The 12,856-nt window shown below is 29.9% G+C and overlaps 2 protein-coding genes across 2 annotated transcripts; one reads left to right on the top strand and one right to left on the bottom strand.

Moving 5' to 3' along the window:
* Positions 1–4,069: 4,069 nt before the first annotated feature.
* Positions 4,070–7,898, top strand: LOC132951012 (NADH-ubiquinone oxidoreductase 75 kDa subunit, mitochondrial). Its single transcript, XM_061022680.1, has 13 exons — positions 4,070–4,374; positions 4,439–4,546; positions 4,612–4,835; positions 4,889–5,030; positions 5,124–5,345; positions 5,404–5,574; positions 5,627–5,792; positions 5,847–5,998; positions 6,059–6,238; positions 6,293–6,473; positions 7,133–7,308; positions 7,377–7,511; positions 7,573–7,898. Exons 1-13 carry the CDS (start codon positions 4,213–4,215, stop codon positions 7,735–7,737), a joined length of 2,184 nt encoding a protein of 727 aa, XP_060878663.1. The 5' UTR covers positions 4,070–4,212; the 3' UTR covers positions 7,738–7,898.
* Positions 7,883–11,649, bottom strand: LOC132951013 (uncharacterized). Its single transcript, XM_061022681.1, has 6 exons — positions 10,900–11,649; positions 9,992–10,503; positions 9,623–9,927; positions 9,375–9,563; positions 8,246–8,474; positions 7,883–8,172 (listed from the first exon to the last, which is right to left on the bottom strand). The coding sequence occupies exons 1-6, from the start codon at positions 11,053–11,055 to the stop codon at positions 8,109–8,111; spliced, it is 1,455 nt and encodes a 484-aa protein (XP_060878664.1). The 5' UTR covers positions 11,056–11,649; the 3' UTR covers positions 7,883–8,108.
* Between the last annotated feature and the right edge of the window lie 1,207 nt (positions 11,650–12,856).

Below are 12,856 nucleotides of genomic sequence, written 5' to 3'. Positions count from 1 at the left end.
CCTCAATTATCGCCGGTGTACCTCAAGGAGCTATTCTATCCCCCTTACTCTTCAACATATATGCTTCTGATCAGTCCACAACACCAAACACCTCAATTATTGCCAACAATGCTGATGATAAAGTATTTTTTTCAATTCATAACGACCCAATTATAGCTTCTACTAATTTACAGTCTCATTTAAATCTACAATCCGAATGATATAAAAAATGGAGCGTAAAAGTAAATCATAACAAACCGGTTCATACAACTTTTACCATTAGACACAGTCAATGTCCAAATGTTTCAATTAATAACACACCTATCCCGCCCCTCAATGCTGTTAAATATTTAGGATTAATTCTTGACCGAAAATTAGAACTTGGAACAAACTTAAAAGCTAAAAGATTGATCCTTAATGCTCGATCAATATACATTTTTACAATAGCAGTATAAAAAAAGTGGGTAAGTGGATCAGTGTTGGGAAAGTTCCTTTTAAAAAGGAACTCGTTCCCGTTCCTCGTTCCTACTGTAAGAAAGGAACTCGTTCCCGTTCCTCTTTCCTGTCCCGAAAAAAGAACGCGTTCCCGTTCCTTCATGTTCCTTTTTTTGCAATTTGAGTGGTGGTCAATGGTGTATTTTGCGAACAATTTTTAAGTCAGAAATAATCGAACCGAGAGAGTTAACCGATTATTTCTGACTTAAAAATTTTTCGCAAAAAACACCATTGACCACCACTCAAATCGGTTAACTCACTCCTTTCTAGGAGCACCGATTTTTAACAAAAATGATTTGTCTTAGATTTTTTTTGTTATAATTCAAAAGTTGTATAGCGTAGACTTGAAACTTTATATATATACATTCATATTGCATAATTGCATAATATTATACATGTATATTACTATAGTAGTATAGTATACAGTGTATAGTGTGTACTATACACGATACACCACACATAGAGATATGCTATAGGTTATAGGCTTATAGCCCATAGGAGTATAGGACATAGTATGATACAACAATCTGTTTTTTTTTTTAATTCAATTTATTTGAAAAAATATTTTTATACTGACATTTTGTTTTGTTTGAGAAGAACTAATTTGGCGCGCGGAACCGGAAACGACCCGGAACACGACACGTAGTCGACCGACGGCGTCGCGGCTCAGTTTTGGCGCGGAAACACACTATATGCGCTTCATAAAATATACTGTGGCACTCAACGTGTTAAAATTTTTTCATTATTTGAGGAACGGAAATTTTCGTTCAAGTTCCTTCAAAATAGGAACTCGTTCCCGTTCCTCGTTCCTATATTTTAAATGGAACGCGTTCCGAGCTTCGTTCCTATAAAAGGAACGCGTTCCTCAAGGAACGCGTTCCTTCCCAACACTGAAGTGGATGTCGCTCAGCTGTACAGTAGGTTACATGTGAGTCACTGTAATGGATGGTGTAAAATTTGAATTCAATGATATAATATCATTGTATAAGAAAATCGATTCTGAGCTAAGACGGTCAGTCAGCCTATGACATTACCAAGTATAATTGATGGTATTATTGTGAATGAAGTAATTTATACCTTAGGTTTACATATTTACGTGGAACCTTGTTTTAAATGTTCAATCCTTAGCTATAAAAGATGAACATTTTATAAATTTTTAACTACAAAATAATAATTTGTAAATTTTAAATTTTGTCAAAATTCGAACTTTAAATGCTTATAAAAAAAATTGTGCCTATGTATTTTTAGTATTTTTCAAATGCTATTGTAACATTATATCAGGAGCCTTGCTTTAAATTTCCATGCGGTGCTTTTGAAAACTACTGGGAAAATTTTACTTTTGACCCCCCAAAGTACCAACTAGATTCACTTTCCTATCAGAAAAGTTACTATTGAAGAAACACCATGCACTTTTACTGTCCTAAAAGGTGATGAACTGATGACAGACACAAAAAAAAAATAAAAAAAAAACATATATCATTGTAAAATTAATGAATGTATTTCACTCAGAATCTACAACTAATGAAATTGGAAACTAAAAATGTCCCTAAACAGTTCAAAACAATCAAAATATTTTGAAAATTTTATCTAATATATAAAATGCGAATATAAAACACCAGTGAATATTGCATGTTTATACGTTCATTAGAATTACACCAAAAACCAATATCGATTTTGTCGAAAACCGTTTTTGCGTAAAAATTTCCGTTTTCCCATAATTTTTATGTAGTTGTTCCCGGCGCTTTTGAAAACTATTGGGAATTTTAAATTTTGATCTCCCGAATGCACCAACTAGATTCACTTTCCCATCGAACAAGATACTGTTGAAGAAAATCGAAGTAGTTTTACTGCCCCAAACCGTGATGACAGACACAAAAAAAAATTTTCAAAAACATTCCCGCCAAAGCCTTATTTCCAATCTATATCACCAATCATAAACTTTCAACTTACAATTACAACTGTAGCGACTTTTGTAATTCAAACTACTCTTACTCCAAAATCTGTACCCACTCTCAGCGAGTCCAAAGGGCCCCCGAGTTTCACTTAAAGCTAGTTTAATGTTAAAACCTGACTTAAGATGTTTTCGACAAAAAAGATTTTGGTTTTTGGTGTAACTCTAAATAAATGACCGTAGATCACTGAATAATTAAAATAGCATTTTCTTTACACCATAACATTTTCAAAATATTTTAACTTGTTTTGGGTTGTTTACGGACGTTTTAAGTTTCCAATTTTTTTCGTTTTTTATCTATATTTGTATATCAATAAAATTGTATTAGTTGGGTCAAAAAGTTTGAAATTTTAATGGATAGCTCCTAAGTCCTAATATATTGCTACAAAGGTAGTTGAAAAATATTAAAAATACCTACATAATCACAATTTTTTTTATAAGCATTTCAAGTTCAAATTTTAACAAAAACGTAAAAATCACAAAAATGTGCTAACTATTTTGAGTTAAAAATTCATAAAAATGTTTATTAAATGTAAAAATGTAATTCAAGATTCCTCATAAGTTTTTCCACCTTCATATCAAAAAAAAATGTCTATCTGAAAATCAAATTAAATTTTTATGACCATTTGAAGTTCATATTTTTATATCATTGGATATTCGCTCTATTTCTCATGTAGCGGTTTTCTTATTTTGTTGTAATCCAAAAACGAATAACTGTAGATACATGAAAATTTCATTGAATGTTTATTTCATAAATTCCTATACTTGATACAATTTTCAAAATTTTTTCGTCAGTTTTCAGTTTGTCAATATTTTTAGTTTTTTTGTCTATAATTGACAATAAAATTTTATTTGTTGGGTAAAAAAGCGTGAAAATTTAATGCAAGGTTCCTATAGCTCCTGATATATTGTTATAATAGCAGTTTAAAAATGTTAAAAATACATAGACACAATTTTTTATTATAATTATTTGAAGTTCGAATTTTGACAAAATTTAATAATTATTTTGTAGTTAAAAATTTATAAAATATTCAACTTTTATAACTAAGGACTGAAAATTTAAAGCAAGGTCCCATGTAAATAGGTAAATATATAAATTACTTTATTCACAATAATATCATCAAATATATTTGGTATTTTAGAAATATCTCAGGCTTTCTGACCGTCTTAGCTCAGAATCGTTTTTTCTTATACAATGATATTATATCATTGAATTGAAATTTAACACCATCCATTACAGTGACCAACTTGTAATGTACTGTGCAACCGAGCGACACCCACTTGCCCACCTTTTTATTTATTTATTTTATCTATATATACTTGTCTATGAGTCATGAGACATGAGATATATCTTAAATCTATTTTGTCATGCTGCAATTAATGATGAACCTGCCAACCATTCAATATTCATTAAATAATTAATGTTACATATTTAGGTTAGATATCTAAGGATTTCACCATGGACTAAGATAAATCCGGATTTTCACATTATATTCGGATTATCAAATTTTCACGGAGTTTCTTAACCTGTTTATCTCGTGGCCGCGGTATTATATTTTTGGTATAACGTGGTATCAGAATATCATATGATTATTATCATTTGAACTTGGTTTGATTTTTATCAAACTATTTTATTTCTTCATAATTTTCTATATTATAGATTTATTATAGTCGGTACACATATTATTACTTATTATTGTAATAGTGCATTTTCATTTATGTAAAGTGAAATTGGACGGTCATTTAAATTTTTAAAAATAACTGTTTATTAGACACAATTTATTAACATGTTTCGGACAACGCTTCAGCGTACTGTGCCTTGTATTCGTTTGGTGGTTACGCCTGGTCAATTTCGACTAAATTCTAATGCTCCGGCTCCGCCATCCAAGCTTGAAGTCTTCATTGATGATAAAAAAGTCCTCGTAGATCCCGGAACCACAGTATTACAGGTAAACATTATTTGATAAATTATTGAAATAATGAAGAGATATTTAACAAAGTTTGGTTATTTAGGCTGCTGCCCTTGCTGGTGTAGAAATTCCTCGTTTCTGTTATCATGAACGTTTAGCTGTAGCTGGAAACTGTAGGATGTGTTTAGTCGAAGTTGAGAGATCACCTAAGGTATGTTCAAAAATTACTTATATATTTAAATAAATTATAATTTGTCTTGTAATTATTTAATTCAGCCAGTTGCTGCTTGTGCTATGCCAGTGATGAATGGATGGAAAATAAAAACAAACTCTGAATTAACTCGCAAAGCTCGTGAAGGTGTTATGGAATTTTTATTGATGAACCATCCCCTTGATTGTCCTATTTGTGATCAAGGAGGTGAATGCGATTTACAAGATCAGAGTATGGCATTTGGCAGTGATAGATCCCGTTTTGTTGATATAGATTTTAGTGGCAAAAGGTATTTTATTGTTTTAAACTATTAAATACATATTAATTGCTAATAATTGGCAGGGCTGTTGAAGATAAAGATATTGGGCCACTTGTTAAAACTATAATGACACGTTGTATACACTGTACAAGATGTATACGCTTTGCTTCAGAAGTAGCTGGGGTTGATGATTTAGGAACAACTGGTCGAGGTTCTGATATGCAGGTATTCTATCTTCAGATAGATTATTATTACTTATATGTTACATAAATTAGATTCAATTTTTAAACCATTTGTTTATTTGTTTTCACTATTAAGGTTGGAACCTATATAGAGAAAATGTTCTTGTCTGAACTCAGTGGCAATGTAATAGATTTGTGTCCGGTAGGAGCATTAACCAGTAAACCATACTCATTCTCTGCACGTCCTTGGGAAACTAGGAAAACTGATAGTGTAGATGTTTTGGATGCATTAGGAAGCAATATTGTTGTTTCAACTAGAGCTGGTGATGTTATGAGAATTTTGCCACGGTTAAATGAAGTAATTTAAAACGACACCAAAATTATTTTCATAAACTAATAGAATTTTTTTACTTAAGGATATCAATGAAGAATGGTTATCAGATAAATCACGTTTCTCGTATGATGGACTTAAACGCCAACGATTGATCACTCCATTAGTTAAGGATAATAAAGGAAATTTAGTACCAGTTGAATGGGAAGATGCATTAGTAGCAACATCTAGAGCATTAATTAATGCAAATGGAAATGTAATAGTAAATTAGAGTTAGTCGTACACTTGATTTATTCTTGTTATTTTAGATTGTGGGTGTGAGTGGTGGCTTATCAGATGCTGAATCTATGATAGCATTGAAAGATTTGCTTAACAGATTAGGAAGTGAACAATTATATACAGAAGAACCATTCCCAATGACTGGTTCTGGTACTGACTTCAGATCTTCTTACATATTAAATAGCAGCATTTCCGGTATGTATGATTTTTTCAGCTAATTTTAAAGACTAAATTTTATTTTATTTTTAGGATTGGAACAAGCTGACCTGGTATTATTAATTGGAACCAACCCACGATATGAAGCTCCTTTGTTAAACACACGTATTCGTAAATCGTATGTACATAATGACCTAGAAATAGCATTATTAGGACCTAAAGTTGACCTATCTTATGATTACGAGGTAAGTTTGTTTTTAATATAATATTATAGGTATTTATTAATTATCTAATTCTTTGATTAGTATTTAGGCGAATCCCCTGCAATACTCAAGGATTTAGCAGAAAAAAGGCATGCATTCTATGCTAAACTGTCTAAAGCTAAGCGACCAGTCATCATTTTAGGAGCTCAGCAATTTGAACGGGAAGATGGTGCTATACTTTTGGCTCAGGCACAGCAACTTTCTCAAGAATTAAATAAAAATGTAATTTTTATATTCAATATTTTATAATTAATATTAACAAACAATAATTATTAGGCTGAAAAAGGATGGAAAATTCTTAATGTTTTGCAACAAGTTGCTGGACAAGTAGCTGCATTAGACTTGGGTTTCAAGCCTTATCATAATCTACCTGCAGCCAAAGTACTTTATTTATTAGGAGCTGACAATGAATCATTAACAAAGTGCAAGCCAGCTGGAACCACAGTTATATATCAAGGTAAACATAATTTTAATTTACTTGCATTATTACTTGTGATATCTTGTATGTATGTGAAAAACTCTGTAAATAGTCATTCCATCATTATGGGATAAAATAAAACTAATCAAAATAAACACATAATATCTATCACTAATTACTTAGCTAAATAATATTATTAGTTAAAATTACAAAAACACATTATTATTTTGATTAGATTTTTAGTACTTAGAACTTATAAATAGAAAGATAAATTAAATTACAAAATATACATACATCATTTATATAGCTAGGGTAGCAAAACATTTAATCATGATATATATTTTGATCGGATGACATCTCGAGTATAATTTATATTTTCATAATAAATTATTGTATTGTTTGTAATATGATGATAGTAATATGATACACAATTTTATACAAAGTAGTTGTTCGTGTAATTATTATTGTTACAAGAGATAACCATCTGTTGATTATTTTTCATTTTAATTGATAAGATCACGTTGCCCTATTTTATAAGTATTTCCTCAAAGGAACAATCTTGAACAAGTTTTGCAAACATATGATACATATGATATACATTTTAAAGAAAAATATTATTTCTTTTATTATACCCAATAGCTAATAAGTTATTATTTGCTTAAAAAAATTCTAAATTCAGTTATTTGCTTCTCATGTAGGACATCACGGAGATGCTGGAGCAGCTATTGCCGATATTGTTCTTCCAGGAGCTGCGTATACAGAAAAACAAGCAACCTATGTAAACACTGAAGGTCGTGCACAACAAACGTTGATGGCTGTACAACCACCAGGAATGGCACGCTCAGACTGGAAAATTATCAGAGCAATTTCTGAAGTAAGATTTTATTATATTCAATAATGTATTTTAATTTATGTATTTAATTTTTTTGTCCTTATCATTAGTTTGTGGGAGTAAAACTTCCCTACGACACTTTAAATGAGGTGCGTGACCGTTTAACTGATGTTTGTCCAAGCATGACTAGATATGGAGACCTAGAACCAGCAAATTATTTGGTTCAAGCTTCAGATTTGGCTAAAGTAATTTAATCCATAGTGTATCTTTGTAAATATTTTATTAAACTCATGTTTTTTGTTGTAGGATTTATCTTCCCAGACTGTTAGTACACCTTTAAATGTTAAACAGATTACTTTAGAAGACTTCTATATGACCGATTCCATTAGTAGATCTTCACCAACTATGGCTAAATGTATACAGGCTGTTAGAAAACAGAAAGAATCAAAATATTATGAAAGCCGAGCTTAAATGAAAAATAATATTGGGCTTGTATGAATAAGTTCCAAGTCCTTTATGTAAGCAAATTAAGGTAATAATTTTAGAATTTAGAATGTTATAAATTTTGATTTTTTAGCCGTGCAAAATATGTTGATGAAATAAATTATTACAAATATTATTTTTCTTTTTCATCTGAACTTTCTTTGTATTTGTGTTAATAAAGTATTTTAAATTTCAAACATAATGTTATAATAATTATTAATTAATGTTTACAATAAATTTATCTAATAATAATATAAATATGTTTTGATTATAGTAAATTCACAACAAGATTTAATTGAATAATACTGTTATACATAAAATAACATTTTTTCTATGAATATTCGATATTAGTTATATGTTTAAATATCTCTCCAAGCCATAACAATCTTTTGAAATGGAACAAATTGTCCGTTATTGATTCCACTGAAAACATTAAAATATATCAAATAACTAACTAAAATAAAATGGTATTTATTTAAACTTTGGTTAAACTTACCACTCAAAATATCTGATCCCATTTAAAGATCCATCACAGTCACCAATCTTTTGATCAAATTGTACTCCTACTAGTGGCTCTGTCATAGTTGCTACATGACCTATATATCGCAGTCGCCCACCAACTACTTTACCAAAGCTTGTAATAACCTTGACATAGGCGTTCAATTGAAGATCGTAAATGGACTTTGGCAAATATGGCTTGCCATGCACTTTCATTGAACAACACTCTAAAATTATACGTTTACTTTTCTCACTAATTCAATATAAGTTGAATTAATTTTGTTTTAAATATTAAGTACGGGTTTTAGTAATTTTTCAGTATGTGATCTACTCGGATTGAATATTTATAATTAATGCCATAAAATTTAACTATTAACATTTCGTTTATTTTGTTACACACATTGAACTAATGACTTTACATTTACTAATAATTAATAAATGTCGATAATGAACATAATAATATTGTTATATATATTGCTATATGACAATATACTTTTTTTTTTACTAAATATAACCCTTGGCAGTATTGGCCATTGGAATTCTAGTTATATTACAGAATTGTATTACTTCTTAATATTTGTATAGTTATTTACATTATTAAATTATAGTTTACATTAATTGATAATAACTATAATTATTACTATTTTTTTTTATACATATATAAATTGTTATTAATGTAAGACAACACTTACTAAATTTATTTTGAAAATTTCCTTTTTTTTATGTATTATAAATTATACTATTGTTTTATATTATTGATAAACAGAATAAGGTAGGATGATAGTTATCTGTAGGTAAAAACCAGTAATTATGTAATAAAATTATAAAAATAAGCAAGTGTATACCTGTCCATACATAATATAATGTATAAATATGTCACTATGTATAAATTTCATTTCGGTAGATCACATTTTAAACCCAATAATACAGGTAGATCGCATAATGAACGAATACCATATTTTTAACTAATGTGTGGTTTTTTTATTGTTATTTATTGGTAGAATATTTTTTAGGATGATAGAAATTTCCCCCTTTTTTTTAAAAAAAAACATAATATAAAATTAAAATTTTATATAATTTAATTTTTTTGAATTTAGAATAAATAAATAATACAATTGTGTTCTAACCTATGTTCATGTGATACGGTTCTGAATAACGTCTGTGCTTTTTACATTCCTTGATACCTGTGGGACATCCAGTGATGAGACAGTCTATAGCATTGCGAACAACACATTCAGATTCTTCTATAAGTGAATCAGTTGAGTCTCCTTCTGATTTTCTTAAATCTGGCATTGACAAACGCAATTTCCCTGATTCTAAATCATTTTTATAATAAGTATTTTTTTTATCTGACTTGGGTAAATAATAATCTCACCTTTAAATGATACTCTGTTTTTGATTTTCTTTGGCACTTCATCTTCTGCTTTTAATGTAGCAGTAGATGAGTACTTCACATCTTGTAATGATGCACACGGTTCACATGGAACACTTGCTGATCGCCGGCATTTAGTTGGAGAAGATGGTACTGATGACCACGATGCATTATGTCGTGCTTCCAATGACATAACTGACGGTCTTACTTGACATCGGTAACATGACGAATGTACGGAAAATACCGAACCAAAATCATATCGTGAAGATGATGAACCAACAGAAAAATAACCAGGACTCCGCGGAAATCTGTACAAAAATAAACAATAATTGTTAGTGTAATTTAATATTAAACTAATATTGTAGGTATTACTTTGATCTTGATGGTTCACGAGTGAGAGGTCCTGGTTGCCGACACAAATGATCAACACTCCTTGATAACTCTGGCACCATACTTGTAAAATTAATGTCTGACAACATGACTCTTCTTGATTCTGTAGTTTTTTTAGATACACGCAAACATTGTTTGCGTGTATTCTTGTCAACTGGTACAATAAATTTTGATGGTAATGTTGTGTTTGTTGATGTAGTCTTGGCCTGATTAATTAAAAATCCTTCAGAACGCCATTGTAGGGGCAAAGCGGTAATATCTGTCTGTGCTTCAACTTCTTGTGTTTTTAATGTGATATCCTTTAAAATAGGCCGTAATGGACTGAGATATTTAGAATTTGTCATTTCTTTGGAGTTCGCTCCACATTTTGATATATCAGTTTCCAAAACATTATCTATAGATACAAGATCTTCATTAGGCGACACATTCATATTGTCGTCCGTTGTAAATATTAACTCGATCTCATCGGTTTCTTCAGAGTTTTGACACACAATCTAAATATATCAATAAAATATGATAAAACAATTATTTATTGAAGCAACACGATACTTAAATAATAATGGAACTATGGTTTTTAGGTATGAGAAAAAAAAATAATCTATGTATATCTATATTTAAATCAAATAAATAAATAAATATGTTTCAGAAACGCAATAACCCTAGCAGTTAAGGTATAAATAAAAAATAAAAAATAAATAAATCACCGCCTACAATTTTAAAACATAATTTTTAAATTGTCGTGTCTATTCAACTAACCAACTTGAATATTTTGAGGGGATATAATATATTAATACATTATATAATATAACTCGTATGAAATAAATTGGATTAAATTGAATTTAATTCGATATAATCCACGAAACAGTCGAAAAGTCTGCAGTGGGTCTAACCTTTTTATCATCCATGGCGCCACAAGATTTCTTCACCAACTCGAGCTCCGCTTTCGACCGCTCAAGAGCCGTTCTCAGAGCAATTACTGTCTTATGTAATGACCGCACTGTGTCCAAATCAAACAGACTTCCTTCCTCGCCGCCGTTAGTAGCCATTTACACGACTCGGTCATTATTAATTGCGTACCATAATATTACGCGCTCGGGAGTCGGGGACAGTCAAAACAAAAACATAACAGTACCTACGCTACGTACTGAAAACTGTGGGTACAGGGCCGCGGCGCACATCCGAAGTATTGATTTAATTTTAGTCATACAACGACGTCATGGAGATCGCACAGGTACATAAGTTTTTGTTCCATGACAGCATGTCAAGTCTGTTCAAGTTTAACTACGTAAAAAATCACACGATCCCTCTGAACGATGAGCTCTCAAGTCTCAACCAATTAACCCATTAATTATAATATTAATATATAATACAACATACACATTACAAATATTAACAATATTATATTATTATTGTGTATCCTATCTATTTTTTTTTTGTTTTTGTAAATTAGTAATAGCCCGTCATCGTGTAAGTTAATTAGTCCCCGATTTAGACCTGCTCGTATAGGTTGTGAAAAACATTGAGCCCCAGCTATTTTGATAGCCCTTAGTAAAAATATATATTTTTAAATATTTAATTATATATCATATTATATTATACAAGCTTTTTTACGATTAATTAAATATGTCCATTTTAAACAGAAACAAATAATAGTTATTCTATTTGAATAAGTAAATAATAAAATAATATTTTAAGACTTTTTGGACATAGGTATTCAATACATTGGATACCTTAATGAACACAATAAAAACAATAAAAAAAAAATAAAATTACACGGAGTTTGCTTTATTTTAAATACGTCCATTGTTTATATAGATTTAAAACCGTACTCTATGGTCCGAATGATGTAAACAATTTACAGTACGATAACTACCTACGTCCTATACATGGCCATGGTATTAGGTACACACGGCCGCGGATACAATCTGATAAATTACTTAATTACTATTAATAATAGTTAGTAAAATAAACTCTTGTGGGCATTTACCTAGTTACTAGGCCTTAGCAAGAAGACGCTAAATGCTAATTAAAGGGTTGCGTTGCGGTCGCATCAGTATTAGCCATTAGGTACCACTTTAATTTTTAAACAATGTAAATGTGTAATACTGTAATATACATTTTGATGAATACTGAATAGTAACTAAAGTAGATGACTGGGAAGTCGGAAAAATTCACAGTGGGCCACTATTCGTATTTAAAAATCAGCATATTGTGCAATAGTCAAAAAATTTTACATACCTACTGTCTTTTAGATAAAAATTATTTATACAAATTCGTTTTTATATAACAACAGTCAACAACATAAGAAAATTGATGGATGAGAAATTGTTAATTTACTGGCTGAATAACCAATGTCATAAAAATGCCGAAAACATTAATGTTGCAATTGCACTTGAAAATGTTATTGTGTGTACAAAATATAAAAATAATATATAGGTATTTTAAATGTTTCAAGTAGGTACCTACTACCTACCTATAGTCTATACACACTAAAAATATTTTGAATAATGTATGAGGAGCCTTGAATTAACTTTTAAGTTTTTTGTCCCAACGATTAAATAACATTTTACTGACTTTTATAGAAAAAAAATCGAAAATTGAGAATGTCATCATGTGTAGAAAATGATAAATAAATGTTGAGTAAATTTCAACTTTCAAGTATCTACAGTTATTGGTTTTTGAATTACAACAATATAATAACAGTAGGTTAAATTCATTTTTGTGGAAAAAATTGCATTTTAAAATGTCTATGGGTGTATAAAATGTAATAAAATATTATACCTACTACCTACTTCAAAAGTTTCAAGTATTCTGCACGGGCCACGAATAATATTTTTAAATTACAAC

This window comes from Metopolophium dirhodum, chromosome 8 (genome assembly GCF_019925205.1).
Source record: "Metopolophium dirhodum isolate CAU chromosome 8, ASM1992520v1, whole genome shotgun sequence".
Classification (NCBI taxonomy): Eukaryota; Metazoa; Arthropoda; class Insecta; order Hemiptera; family Aphididae; genus Metopolophium; species Metopolophium dirhodum.
The sequence above is the reverse complement of the archived record's forward strand: the minus strand, read 5'-3'. Positions and strand labels throughout refer to the sequence as shown.